Raw genomic sequence first — 16,059 nt, 5'->3', positions numbered from 1 at the left:
TACTTAAATTTAATTAACGTTTACTTCAAGTGTACGATTGATTAATTTCAGCCAGGCTAGTTTTTATAATTAGTCCGAAGTTTCTCTTTCTTGGTTGCTTTTATTTATAGTTAGAAGTTGATAATAATAATAATATTAAGCAATTTGGCATTTAGTTTTTGCGTATGGATAATTAATAATATTTTAGTAGAAGAGTTGATATGAATCGACCTCATGGAGGGTTAGAGTTAGAATTTTTTTTTTCTTTTGATTTTTTTTTAGATTAAATGACGTGCGGTGATTGATTTACATTTAATGGATTTGTTGGTTCTTGATTCAGTGGTTGATTTTTTAATTGATGATGATTTAGTTTTGTGATTGTGGTTTTTTTCCTCCACGTGGTTTTATGCTCTCAGATATTTGCCACATGGCTTCTTCGCAAAGGAAATCACTGAAGTTATTGAAGAATGTTATGATTCGCTCATTTTTCTTGAATGAATATGTCCTAAAATAATAATTTTTTCTTTTATTAATAGTTATTGATAATTAATAGAATAAATTAATCTAAATAATTCAAGCAGAAATTTTTACAATTTAGTTATTATCAAATTATTTAATGCTTAATATCTATAATTTTTATATTTTGGTTTGAAAATATTTTTAAATTCATAACTAATGAGTAATTAGAAACAAGAAACTTTTTATAAATTTTAATTACTTATTATTACTAAAAAAAATGAATAGACAAATTTTATAAAATACGTTTTTAAATTTTTTACCTTCAGTTTTTATTTTTCAACTTGAAAAATTTCTTTTAATTGATTGATAATTAAAATAAAAGCTATTTTTTTTTTAATTCAAAAATATTCTTTTACTTATAAATTTCATAATAATGAAGAATAAAATTTAAAAAATATTTTGACATTTTTAAAATAATAATTATAATTTTTGGAGGCTTATTAACTGATTAATTATAAATTAAAGACAAAAAATTGATTTACAAGTATTCAATAAAAATTTTTTTTAATCTCATTGAACTTTTTGAAGTTAAAAAAAATTGTAATTCATCTTTTTGTTTCTAATGACTAATCATAAGAAAAAGATTACTCATAAAAAATTGCTGACGCGATAATTTTTTTTAGACAGAATTTTACAAAATTGTTATAAATTTTTTTTAAACTTCTGATTCTGATTCTTAATTTTTTTAAGCAGTATAATAATAATTTCAGAATAAAACATACCCTTTCTTAAACCTCTTCATGTTTTCTACAATATTAAACTGTTGCCATCGTTTTGAAAAATTGATAGTACCGTCTGGTAATAAATCACTGTTACCAATATGCACAAAAGTCAAATCTTGAAGTACTAATCCACTGTGAAAAATAAAATTAATTAATTAATTATATAATTAAAAACAGAAAAAAATGATGGACATTTTCAAACAATACCCTCCACTTTTTGAAAATATTAAATGACTTTTAACTGTCATAGCCGTGTTAAAATGTTATCAATTAATTTAAAAAAAAAATTACAATTAGAAGTTAAACGAAATTTGTTAAATAAATTTCAGTAAAATCTTTATGTCAATTTTATAATTCGAATTTTCAAATTTTTTTCGCTAAAATGTATCCACTAAATTTCGTTGGACTCCTAATTGATAAAAAATGTAAGTAATTTTTTTTTAAATTCTATATCTCGGCGAAATTGTTCTTTTTTCAATTGATGCTTCAATTTTTTTTCTACACTGTAAAAAGAGCGGTGTTGAAAATGGACTCATTTTAACTCCGCCTGGTGATAAAATAAAATTACACCAGTGTAGGAGGAGTAATACACCGGTGTTAAAGCGGAATAATATCGGTGTAAAAGCGGAGTAATACCGGTGTAAAAGCAGGATAAACTGCGTCCGCTTGGAGTATTAACTTTAAAGATTATAAAACACAAAAAATGTCAGTTCTTTATGAAAATAATTAAAGAATATCATTTATTAACAAGTATAGTGATCGAGTAAGTAAAAATATTTACAAAATAAAATATTTCAACACCAGTAAAGAATATTTACACCGGAAGCGGCGTTATTTTAACACCGGAGATTTTTTTTTAACACCGGTACAGAATATTTACACCGGTGGCGGCGTTATTTTCACACCGCTTTCGGTGTTGAAATTTAACACCGCCGATTTTAACACCTACACCGTTTGGACTTACCCCGGTGATTTTTTACAGTGTATTAATTAATAAAATTTTAATGCGGTCATGACAGTTAAAAGTCATTGAATATTTAAAAAAAATGGGAGGGGACACTGTCTGAAAATACTCTTAATAATAAATGATAATATTGATAATAAACATACATATAAGGTATACAAGGCGGTTGTGTTTCAGCAAGTGCTTGTCGATATGCCCGAAAACTACTTGAACTATCGATCAAAGCACAATATTCTTTAAGACCTTCAGTAATATGTTTTTGCCATTCGAGACGTCTTATTGGAGCACTGTCAAGTGCTGACAATAAAGCGAGATAACTATTGAAATTATTTATTTTTCTCAAGTGTTTCATTATTTTTATAAATTTAACAACGTATTTCTCACGATCCTTGGCTTCATTTTCCATTCGGTGCTCGAGAATTCGTGATCGTGCCCAATAAGACATTTTATTAAAGTGTTCCGTAAATCGGGTCAAGTTTGGACTGCGCTCTTCATTCTGTTCTTGCGCCCAAATTAATACTTCGGGTATTTCTATTTTCATAAATAATTCAGCGTCAAGTAGAGTCATTTGTTCAGCAATTTGTTCGCTTTTGAAGTCAAGTAGTGATGCTTGTTTTGTTGATACACTGAGTGATGATAAAATTGGTTGAGCTGATTGTAATTGTTTCAATGCATGTTTCTCAAGTATTTTAACTCTCAATGCTTTCGCCATTGTTAAATCACCGCCACAAACTAATTGTTGAACAAACTCCATCAATGTTTGAAGTAATACGTCATCTAAATCAGACATACTGCAAAAATAAAAATTCATTTTCATTAAATGTATTATTTATATTAGGGTGCGCCAAAAAAAAAAAACAAATTTTTTTTTCTTTAGTTACCGTGAAAATATCGTTAAGGATGATAAATACAAAAAATTTAACACGGACCGTTTTTAACACAGATACACAATATTTTTTACCGTGCATTCGAAATTTTTAGTTATCAATTATTAATTTTTATAATTAATTTTTTTGCGTATATTATTATAATTATAAAATGACTTACGTTAAATCACTGACAACTCGTACGAGTAATGAAAAAGCCTCACGTGCTGCTCGTTGTTTAACAATATCACCTGAGCACGAAAATCTCTGATGACGTTTATGTAATTTTTGAATAAGTTCTAATGGTGACATAAATGTTCTATATGTCGTTAAAAATGCTTCCTGATACAGGAAATCTGTAAATAAAAATTTAAGAATAATTATTATTATTTATAATTTATGAAACTAAAAAAAATTTTTTTAAATTTTAAATCAAAAAATAAACAAACCTGATTCTTTTTCATCTATTGCAGCATAAAATAAATAAATATAAATTATTTAAGTATGTAATAATGATTTAATTTTGATTAATATTTAAACTTATGATACACATACAGTTTTTATGTTACAAATTTAATGAAAAGTGATTCGTTCAATTTATTTATAAATTAAATTATAATTATTGCTTTCATAAAAGTGTATATCTTTAGTTAATTAATTGTTGGAATTACCATAAATAATATTTTGTTTGAATATGATAATTTTATTTTTTTAGAACAAGTGAATTAGTACTGTTATAAATTATATTGCAGCACTGGCAGTATTAAAGTTGCTACAATTCATTATTATTATTAATTGCGCTTATTATTATAATTATTATTCATGTGATTTTGGAGTAGAAATAAATCAACGTGAATTTCGCTGTCACGAGCACTGGTGGTTCAATGGTAGAATGCTCGCCTGCCACGCGGGCGATCCGGGTTCGATTCCCGGCTAGTGCAATTTCATTTTTTTTTTTTTTTTACAAAAAATTTCAACGAATATTGATTTAAAGTTTAAAGTTGCCTCAAATTTTGAGCTACAATTAATCGATCTTTTTTTTTTTACAAGAGTATTACTATTTTTCGCATTTAAGTAATTTTTGTGTAAACAATTTAAACAGTACATAACAAGTCACTTAAAAGTCTACTTAAAAGACTTAATTTACAGAAATAATTTTTGCTGTGACAGTAATTTTTACAATTTTCAGTTAGTATTTTTAAAAATTAAAAACATAGTTTTATTATTGTTTAATTGTTTAGAATAATATTTTTAAATATAAATTGTAAATTTAAATATATTACTACTAGTATTATTAAAAATTACCTAAAAAGATTTTATTACTGCTTATAACAGAATTCTTTACTAATTATTTTATTACTTCTTATAAATTAAGCTTTAATTAATATACTTAATTGTTTTTTCTGTGTACTAATACTTCAGTATCCAAAAATAATATTTACAATAATATAGTCTAGGCGCTTTATGCCCACATAATTCCGTGCCATTAAATTTTAAAAAAATTTGGAAAATCCAAATGAGCATGCCTTAAGCGGTCGTGTCACACACGAATTATTTAGATTAAATGTTTACGTTACGATTTGTTAATTTTTTCATAAAGACTCCTATTTTTTTCTTTTTTTTTTGCGTACATTTAAGGAACTATTAAACTATAATAGAAAATTATTATAGAAAATATTAAAAAATTCTCGCGGATAGAATGGAAATCTTTGCTAACGCCATCTAGCACGCTCCGATAGAAGAAGCAGGTCTTCACTAACTCTGTTTATATATTTTTTTTATAAATGGCAGCCTGAAATGTAAATTTTTTAGCTTCGACAGTACACATTTTATTATTTTATAATCAAACGAATAATAATAGAGTTGTGGTTTTTTAATCAGTTTGTTAGAACGAATTTACGGATATATTGAAATAAAATTTAAAAGAATTAGTTTTGTTTTTCGAAAGTTATGGAGATTACAAGAAGAGTGTTACATGTATTTTACAGGATTTTTTCTGAAAAATTCATTTTTTATCCAAATTGTGGGTTGGACCAGCTGTTTATTGTTTAGAAAAATGACCATTGATGTTTTCTTTTATTGGGGTATAAAGGCCGATCTACTTTAACCACTATATTATTATTTATTTAAATAAAACTCTGACGGACTCCAGTTTATTTATTTTTAGGCGAGAGTAAAGCATACCTACGCTCGCGCTTAAGGCATGCAATAAAAAGAGAAAATCATTAGCCTCTCATTACTACCCGTTTCCAGAAGCTCCATTCGTTTTAGTTAACCCGGGTACACCCGTTAAGCACTAACGGGCTAATCCATTTAGCATGTTTTTTGTAACCAAGATTATTGACTCATATCGAAGTATTCCCCGTTGCCAGCGTTTAATTTTCATTCGGAAATAATTCCGTGCCATAACATTTCAAGTGAAAAAAAAGTACCATTGGCCTCTCATTGCTACCGGTTTTCAGAAGCTCTACCCATTTCTTAACACCCGCCACATGGACCTAGGAGACAAAACCACCAAAGCACGAGGCAGATGGTTAGTCAACTGGGAAAAAGACAACGCAGTAAGGTATAAATAAAAAATTTACGCACCCTGGGAACCAACATTCGCAGCTACACGCTCAGTACTGGACATAAGCATAATAGACTCCAGAATAAAACTCAAAAACCTCAAAAATAACAAATTAGACACGATACCATACGACAGTGACCACAAAGCAATATTAATAGAAATAGAATTGGAAGACACTACTTGGTCAGACAAACAGGACACCAACACAAACATCCGTATGTATAAAAAAACCAGCTGGTAGAAATTCACGAAACACCTAAATGATAACTATACGCTAGACATACCTAGCGACCGAAATTTAACCACATATGAGATAGACGATCACATAAAAAAAATGGACGAATACATCATAAGCGCAATAGAAAAAATAGTACCAATAAGCACACCCAAGAACAACTATAACTACTATTACACAAACAAAACCGAAAGTCTAGACAGAAAAAAATCATACCTACTCACAAAATTACACCAAACGCAGAACAATGACCCGACAAACAAGAAATTAATTAATTACATAAAAAACTAATAAACGATATCAGAGACAAAATACAAGTAGAAATAAAAACGAATATGGAGCAGCACTGGGAAAAAATCTACAAAAAGATAGACCACAGAGATCATAAAAAATTTTTCCCGATAATAAACAAAGTATTCAGACCACACGAAAAGAAAGAAATACCAAGCCTAAACATTAATGACGCCGAAGAGCAACTCATTAGATGTGAGCTAAACATAGGAGAGTTAAATAAACAAGATAATTACTTTATTATCGAAGAAAAAAAAGACAAACTGAACATAATAGGAGCATATTATGAAACCATCAACTCTCCAAGGCCACTTAATAGCAACACAAACCTAAAAGCTACAGTAGAAACAACAGTAAAAGAACTCAAATGCAAACTCGATAGGAACTCCGATCAAAATAAGACCATCACAAATTTTTCCCAGGACAATAAAGCTTACGCTCCCACTACGGACATAGACGACTACTTTTGCTCAAGGATCAAGACTCATAGCATATTAAAAAAACTACCCAACAAGACATCAGCGGGTACGGACAATATCCCGACAATAGTGCTAAAACACCTTCCACCAATCATGATAACGGACTACACCGCCATCTTCAACAACGCGCTAAATCAGCAGTACTTCCCAGACCCCTGGAAAACTGAAAAAATAATACCTATCCACAAAAAAGGGAAAGCAGAAACAGAACCATCAAGCTACAGACCAATCAGTCTCACCCCGAACATAAGTAAAGTGTACGAAGCCATTATCAACGATTCCATAAACGCACATATTGTAAAAATAAAAAAGATACCCGATAACCAATTTGGATTTAAAAATCACCATTCCACGGTACATGCAATAAATAAACTTCTATCTGATGTCAACGCACATTTAGCTAACAACGAAATGGTCGGGGCGACACTGATTGACTTGGAAAAAGCATTTGACACGGTATGGCTCGACGGACTAATATACATTCTAACCAAGGACGAGTACCCCGATCATCTTATAGGCCTCATCTACAGAATGATACATGAAAGACACTTCTACATTTGGGATGGCAACCAAACATCCACAATTAAATTCAAGATAAAAGAAGGACTGCAACAAGGAACAGTAAATTCTCCGACCTTATTTAACATATTTACCAGTCATATACTCAACGCTTTCAACTTGAACCAAAATAATAACACCTACTCAATAGCATATGCGGACGATTTAATAATTTCTGCCGCTGCCAACTACCCGGAAATAGTTAAAAACACACTAGAAGCATTAGTAAATAAAATCAACAACCTGTACGCCAGATGGAACCTGCGAGTCAGCCCGAGCAAATGCGAGACTATAGTCTTTAGAAAACCCGCCAGATTTGTGACTAAAGCAAAACGTATAAATAATGATAAATTCTACATACAAACTTTCCACCCCAGCACCAGGGAGAAAATAAATATCCCAACGAAAGATACAGTAACATACCTTGGAATGAGCATAGATCATCTAGCCAAATGCTCCCAGCACCTGGACGCACAACTAGTTAAAGCACGCAACGCAAGCCGAGCACTAGGAAGACTTATGCATAATAAGCATGTCAGCCCTCGAGCTAAAATAATCTGCTATCTATTATTAATAAGACCACTGCTCACATATGCGGCTCCAGTGTGCTGGAACATTGGTGCAGCACACATGGAGAAACTACGTCTATTCGAAAGATCATGCATAAGGACAGCCTTAAACTTACATAGAAGACCAGACACAGACTATACGGAACGATACAGTAACAAAGACATTTACAACGCAGCAAATATACAAAGAATTGACAATCATAGAATCAAAATAACGAGAGACTACTATAGCAAATTTTATATAACAAACAACGAAGTGATAAAGAAATTGAAACAAGTAGACGGAGACCTGACAATCAACGCACAAAAAGGACTACTACAACCACAAGCATTCACAGCAATTAACAGACTAGGACTAATCCAAAACAGCACAAATATTCCAACCATCTACCACAAAAGCAGACACAAGAGCAATAAAGCAATAGATATCAAAAACTTCAACAATAATTTGAATAAATACTCCACTGCAATACCGTTCAGAGATGAAATAGACTTCCACAGACTAGACACAGAAAAATACTGGTGGATAGACAAAAACCATGAAGATATCAAGGCACTCAGAAGTAGACAAAAAATAATGATAAATAAATAAATTATTACTCATATTAATACAAATAACAAAAGAGATAATATTATAACGAAAGTTGTAATAAACTTGTAAATATGTATATATGTAAAAATTTATTAGTTGTAAGTTAGCTTGTAAGTCAAATTAATAAGAAATAAGCTAGGGTTTTTTTTTTACTATAATTATTTTTTTCCAATATAGCTACATAAATTCATCAAGATAAAATAGATTGACAAAAAACACTTCTATATTCAAACCAATAAAATTTATTTTCAATAAAATTTAAATACAAAATTAAAGGATTCGAGCGCCGCAAACGACGGCCTGCAATCACCTTGTAAAACAAAAAACATGTATAAGAATTGGTTTTATTATTTAGTTTATTTCTACCTAAAAACATTGTAAGAATGAAATTAATAAATAAATAAACTTTAAACAAAAAAAAAAAAAAAAAAAAAAGTACAAAACATATTGGAATCACTGGTGAATAAAATAAATAACCTATATGCTAGGTGGAACCTGCGAGTCAGCCCGAGCAAATGCGAAACGATAGTATTCAGAAAGCCAGCCAGATTTGTAACAAGAGCGAAAAGAATAAACAACGAAAAATTCAGCATACAAACCTTCCACCCAAACACTAGGGAGAAAATAAAAATACCAACAAAGGACACGGTAAAATACCTGGGAATGAGCATCGACCAGCTAGCAAAATGTTCCAAGCACTTGGACATACAATTAAAAAAAGCAAGAAATGCCAGCAGAGCCCTGGGGAGACTTATGCACAACAAGCACATTACCCCAAGAGCAAAAATAATCTGCTATCAGTTACTAATAAGACCGTTGCTCACCTATGCGGCACCGATATGCTGGAACGTCGAAGCTGCTCACATGGAAAAATTAAGATTATTTGAAAGATCCTGCATTAGGACGGCGCTAAATTTACACAGTAGACCAGAATCAGACTACAAGAAAAAATACAGTAACAAAGACATCTACAACGCAGCAAATATACAAAGAATAGACAATCACAGAATCAAACTTACGAGAGACTATTACAGTAAATTCGACATAACAAATAACGACTTAATTAAGAAATTAAAACAGGTAAACGGAGACATGAACATCAACACACAAAAAGGACTACTGCAACCACAAGCATTTACAACTATAGACAGACTAGGACTAATACAAAACAGCACAAACATACCAACTATCTATCACAAAAGTAGACACAAGAGCAATAAAGCAATTGATATAAAGAATTTTAATAACAAGACGAATAAGTATTCCACTGCAATACCACATAGAGACGAAATTGACTTCCATAGACTGGACACGGAAAAATACTGGTGGATAAACAAAAACCATGAAGACATCAAAGCGCTCAGAAACAGACAAAAAATAATGAAAAATAAATAAATCATTTTAATAGTAAAAATAACCAAAGAGTTAAAATTATAACAGACGTTATAATAAACTTGTATATATGTATAAATGTAAATATGTATAAAATTATTAGTTCATAAGTCTAGTTTGTAAGTAAAATTTTAAAAAGTAATGAGCTAGGGTTTTTTGTTTATATTTTCCCGATAAAGCTAAACAAAACAAGAAGAATAAATAGAATGACAAAAAACACTTCTATAATCAAAACAAAATCATATGCAACAAAATTAAACACAAAAAAGTACAGGATTCGAGCGCCGCAAACAACGGCCTGCAATAACCTTTATATAACATAAAAATAGATAGAATAGGTCTTATTATTTAGTTTATTTTTACCTAAAAATAATGTATGAACGAAATGAATAAATAAATAAACTTTGAACACAAAAAAGATAACGAAATCGTTGACAACTTGGCAAAAATCGGCAGTACTACAGACAGATATATTAATATTAAACTACCATACTCAGACCTAATTTCAATATCTTATTCTCAAATTCAAGCCTCCACAGACAATCGACTCCTGTCTACCAACAGAACTAAAGGCCAACAGTACTTCAGGTTCTATTACAAGGACTTCTCTAAACCATGGTTCCGGAAACTAAATCTACTCAGACCAGTGAAAACAACATTCTGCCGTATAAGACTTAATCATTACAACCTAAACTACAGCACATACAGGAAAAACCTTAGCGACTCACCAGTCTGCAACTGTAGACACCCAACACAAGACCTCAACAACATCTTCTCGCACTGCCCGCTCTACGAGAAACATCGACCAACACTTGTAAAAGTTCTAAAAAAACTGAAATTTAACCCTTCGATGGACGTCAGTATGGTCCTGGACAAGCCAACAACTCAGCATGCTTATATACTATATAATTACATCAAAAAATCTGAACTGAGCATTTGAAATTCCCGCCGAATAAGCAAAATCCATTAACGGCTAAATGAACTACACAGTTCAAGTCAATAAATAAAACTACTACTACTACTTCTATCGGACGTTGACTTACACTTAGCTAACAATGAAATAATCGGAGTGACGCTGATTGACCTAGAGAAAGCCTTTGATACGGTATGGCTCAACGGACTCATCTATATATTAATTGATGATGAATACCCAGAACACCTGACAGGTCTAATATGTAGAATGATACATAAAAGATAGTTCTACATATAGAACGACAATCAAACATCTTCAATTAAATTCGAAATTAAAGGACTGCAACAGGGAACAGTAACCTCACCAACATCATTTAACATATTCACAAGCCATATACTCAACGCTTTCAAATTAAGCAAAAACAATAACACTTATTCAATAGCATATGCGGATGACTTAATAATTTATGTCTCCGCCAACTACCCGGAAATAGTAAAAGATATCTTAGAATCGTTAGTAAACAAACTTATTATAATTTGAATTAAAAACTAATTATCGATTATGTATGACCTTATAAAAATTGGTATCAGTAAAACGGGAAAATTTTCGTGAATTTAAAAAGTTAAACACAAGACGCCTACCGTTTATAATAATAGCACAAAAAATTAACAAAAAAAGTTTGGAAAATCCAAATGAGCATGCTTTAAGCGGTCGTGTCATACACGAATTATTTAGATTAAATGTTTACGTTACGATTTGTTAATTTTTTCATAAAGACTCCTATTTTTTTCTTTTTTTTTTTGTTTACATATAAGGAACTATTAAACTATAATAGAAAATTATTATAGAAAATATTAAAAAATTCCCGCGGATAGAATGGAAATCTTTGCTAACGCCATCTAGCACGCTCCGATAGAAGAAGCAGGTCTTCACTAACTCTGTTTATATATTTTTTTTATAAATGGCAGCCTGAAATGTAAATTTTTTAGCTTCGACAGTACACATTTTATTATTTTATAATCAAACGAATAATAATAGAGTTGTGGTTTTTTAATCAGTTTGTTAGAACGAATTTACGGATATATTGAAATAAAATTTAAAAGAATTAGTTTTGTTTTTCGAAAGTTATGGAGATTACAAGAAGAGTGTTACATGTATTTTACAGGATTTTTTCTGAAAAATTCATTTTTTATCCAAATTGTGGGTTGGACCAGCTGTTTATTGTTTAGAAAAATGACCATTGATGTTTTCTTTTATTGGGGTATAAAGGTCGATCTACTTTAACCACTATATTATTATTTATTTAAATAAAACTCTGACGGACTCCAGTTTATTTATTTTTAGGCGAGAGTAGAGCATACCTACGCTCGCGCTTAAGGCATGCAATAAAAAAATAAAGCTTTAGTTATCGGGATCAGCTGATCAACGGGGAAGTACAGTGTGACTGACAGAATACGCGCGCAGCGCCGCGAGCAGTGGTCGTCAATTAATACATATTTTAAATATGTTTTAATTGATGACCACAACTATGGAGGAAAGTAGGAAGTCCCAATCCGTGTGTTTGATATTCTCGCCTTCGGCTCGGGAAGGCAATTATACACGTGGGTTGGAATGTCCTACTTTCCTCCCTTGGCCTGTAATATACTTTTATTATATCTAAAAACACTGTAAGAAATAAATAAATAAACTTTAAACAAAAAAAAAAAAAAAAAAAAAAAAAAAAAAAAAAAAAAAGAATCGATTCTCGGCTAGTGCAATTTCATTTTATTTTTTCGATAAAAAATTTGAGAAAAATTGACTATATAAGTAGTAATTATAAGAAAAAGTAATAACAGTGAAAAAATAAAATAGAAGTATTGTACTCAGAAAAAATTACTATTTTTATGTTATATAATATCTATCCACATATAATTGATAATAATTTTTACTATGTAGTAGTAATAATTATAATTTCAGAACTCAATCACTACTCATGTAACAAAAAAGTTTCACTAGTCACTTTTCGAAATTTCAGTAAATTTCAAACTTTTGTCGAATTTTTATAAAACCGCGATATTAAACACAATTAATTACGACATAGAATTAGACGGCAAAAAAAAAATTTTTATTACGACGTTTCTGGAAAATAACCAATCGGTATGAAAGTTCGAAAAAAGTTTGAAATTTTTTAATTGTTAGAATTTTTTTCGTACAAAAAAAATTACATTTAAGTCACAGAATTCCTATTACGTATAATGCCGCTTGGGGTAAATAAATAAATAAATAAAAATAAAACTCACCATGTTTATTAGCTTTAGTAGCATGAATTAATAGAGCATCCGGATGACCGCCTCTAATATCCGGGCCATCTTCTTCAGGTTTTTTAAAGACTAGATATTTATTAATGTCTAATTCCTCAAGAATCCCATCATCCTGATCAATATCCCTCAATTCTAACGTATTTTCATCAACGGAAATTGAGGAAAGCGCATTACTTGCTGGTCTTGATGATGATCGCGAGTCCAATGTCAAATTATTGTTATTATTATTATTATTGTTGTTATTATTGTTATTATTGATAATGTTATTACGATTGCTATTATTATTGTTGCTATTGATGTTATTATTATTCAAGGCAAGTAACGGAGATACATTATCCTTCTTGCCAGCTATCATGACTTGTTCCTCTTTTATTTCTTTAACGGGGGTAGATGTTATAACTGGATCTGGTGTACGTATACCATGAATACTAACAGACGCGGGCTTTGGTGATATCGGCGGGGGCGTCATGTTCGTTCTAATGGATCGGGATCTTTTTGGCGGTAATGCTGGTGGTAGACTAGAATTTGCCATTTCTTTCATCGTTGGGCTCATACTGATTGATATGCTAAACAATTAAATATATAATTATCATATACTTATTTTTTATTTATAAATATTTTATAAATTTTATAAGAATAGAATTACACTGTAAAATATTAGCGGAGTGAACGCGGAGTAAATTTGGAGTGAATGCGGAGTGGATGACTGGTTATTTATTTAATCCCCTCAAAGTGAAATTCACTCCAAAACGAAGTTTATTTTAATATTAAAACTTCGGATCGGAGTGAATGCAGATTCAAATAAAATTCAGATCACTTTGAAATCATTTCGCTAATTGAAAAACTTCCTATTTGCTCCGCATGCGGAGTGATTTTTTTTAAACTCCGGAACTTCGAGTGACGGAGCGAATTCGGATTTAAATAAAATTCAAAATCACTCCCAATTTTTTACAGCGTAAACAACTGGATATTTTAGTCATAAAATTTTTTTTAAAATTAGAAATAGGACTAGTCAATTACTAGACGATTTTATTTATCAGGATTAATTTTTAATTAAATTTTTTTTCTATTTACTAAAATATTATGCTGATATTAGCGAACGTCTAATAATTTTTGAATTTTTTTAAAAATGACAAATTATAAATAAAAAAAAATATTTAAAAAAATGCACCTACAGCTTTTTTAATTTTCTACATACGCGTATTTTTTTTTTTTATTTTTGTAGTTGATTTGTTGAAAAAAAATCGGAAAATTGTTAATTCTGTGCTAACTTCATTACTAAGATTGTCTGCTAAGATCATTACTAAAATTACCTGTTGAGTATAAAATTAAAAATTTATGACCAACAAATTTTTATAATTTTTTTCATTGATTAAAAATTATTTTAAAAAATTAAAGAGGAAATTTTACTTTCTTGTATTTAGAAAAAAAAAATGCAGATTAATAATCGACTTAAAAAATTGAAAATAAAAAAAAATTTTGATCAAATGAATTTTTTATGACTAAAAATAGGCAGTAGAGTGCGTGATTATTAAATATAAAACTAAGTGATTATAGTTAATTATATATAATTTAAAAAAAGTATATATTTACCTTGTTCCATCGTGTAAATTAGTTAAAGTGTGAACCATTGAAGAACAAGATTGAGTTGTGGTAAGAGACATTTCGTGCTGTTGCCACTCAGCTTGCATTGAATTATAAGCAGCTACGGAATGTCGCGTGCCGAGCCCGGATATAAAATCGTTCGTACTGTGCGAACAGTTTCCAAACATTTCCATGTATGCCATTACTGTAATTGTTAAAGTTTTTAAATTTTAATTTTATATTATCACACTTTCATTTCGTTTAAAAATATCAAGCAGCGATTTGTGTGGGGATTTAATGCAACAAGTGTATGATATTATATAATAAATATAATTTCTTTTGTTTGCGGGGTAAACACTTTGTTACTAAAAATTCATTAATAAATCAACTATCAGTAAACTAAAATTTTCTTTTACTAAATTAATATTTCGCAAATTCTAAAACAATTATTTTATTTTCTCTGCAAATATTTTATATTTTAATTATTACCATATACTTTCATATAAAATAATTGAAAATAAATATATATCATTTTTTATTTTTTATTTAATTAATAATTTAAATTTATTAAAAATATTTTTTCTCAAAATCGAAAATTTTTTTTTAATTTTATGATTTATAAAAATTTTATATGAAAATATATGCAGTAATTTAAAAAATTTTTTGTTATAATGTAAGTTCATATTGCAAAGCTAAAAAAAACTGAAATTAATAATAAAATTAATGGTAATAAAAATTAAAGCTCAAATCTCAAACGCTATCTCTATATTTAATGGCATAGCGGAAAGGTTTTGACAAGGAATAGATAATTAAAATTTAAAATGATAAATATGATCATGCGACAATGTAAAGTAATTATAATAAGCCGTTGTGTAAGTCGCTCGCATGACTGCGTGACTGACGTCAACAAAAACAGGGTATTTAATAATATATAAATTATTATATATATTTTTAAAAATTATTATTATTAATTTGTTATGTTTTATTATTGGTTGTATTTATTTATATGAAAACTTAGCGTGAGGATGGTTTTGCTGAAGGGTGAGAGATATATAACGTGGGCGTGATCCCACTTACCGGAATATGCCACTGATTGGAACACTGGGGGATACAAAATATATACGTCAGTTTATAAAACCTAACATATTTATATTTATGCAATATTCTAATTTTAAATATTTAAAAAAATGGCAAATCGTTAATTTAATTTACACTAGAAAACTTTTTTAACTAAAGAATTTAACGAGAAAAAAAAATAAAGTTATAAATTATAAATATTTAAATCGTAAAAGAGATATCTGAGGTAAGATATTTACTGAAGAATTAAATTGTTAAATAATATTTACAAAAGTAAAGTTAAAATTCAGATTAAAAATTTTTTTCTAGCGTCAAATATCTCAAATAAATAAAAAAAAAAAAAAACTGAGCTGCTGATGTAGATGTCTGCTCGATTATATTCAACGATCGACTAGTTGGCAAACATATTTTTTTTTGTTATCGAGAACGAGTATTCAAATCATCTGCAGC

The 16,059-nt window shown here is 29.5% G+C and overlaps 1 protein-coding gene and 1 non-coding gene across 7 annotated transcripts in view; one reads left to right on the top strand and one right to left on the bottom strand.

Moving 5' to 3' along the window:
* Positions 1-227: 227 nt before the first annotated feature.
* The window catches only part of LOC130668076 (guanine nucleotide-releasing factor 2), a 112,672-nt gene continuing 96,840 nt past the window's right edge, over positions 228-16,059 (bottom strand). For 4 of the 6 annotated variants that reach the window (XM_057470141.1, XM_057470137.1, XM_057470138.1 and 1 more), the window contains exons 9-16: positions 15,610-15,633; positions 14,542-14,737; positions 12,928-13,514; positions 3,500-3,514; positions 3,232-3,406; positions 2,331-2,975; positions 1,221-1,352; positions 228-484 (exon numbers count right to left, since the gene is read on the bottom strand). In XM_057470141.1, coding sequence (XP_057326124.1) covers positions 346-484; positions 1,221-1,352; positions 2,331-2,975; positions 3,232-3,406; positions 3,500-3,514; positions 12,928-13,514; positions 14,542-14,737; positions 15,610-15,633 — 1,913 coding nt within the window. In that variant the 3' untranslated portion in view covers positions 228-345. The remainder of the gene's footprint in view (positions 485-1,220; positions 1,353-2,330; positions 2,976-3,231; positions 3,407-3,499; positions 3,515-12,927; positions 13,515-14,541; positions 14,738-15,609; positions 15,634-16,059) is intronic. The other 2 variants (XM_057470139.1, XM_057470140.1) reach the window with 2 other exon arrangements.
* Trnag-gcc (transfer RNA glycine (anticodon GCC)) lies at positions 3,921-3,991 on the top strand. Its single transcript has one exon. It is a non-coding gene; the product is annotated as a tRNA-Gly (tRNA).

This window comes from Microplitis mediator, chromosome 5 (genome assembly GCF_029852145.1).
Source record: "Microplitis mediator isolate UGA2020A chromosome 5, iyMicMedi2.1, whole genome shotgun sequence".
Classification (NCBI taxonomy): Eukaryota; Metazoa; Arthropoda; class Insecta; order Hymenoptera; family Braconidae; genus Microplitis; species Microplitis mediator.
Note: the sequence above shows the minus strand (reverse complement) of the source record. Positions and strands in the feature narration are given on the sequence as shown.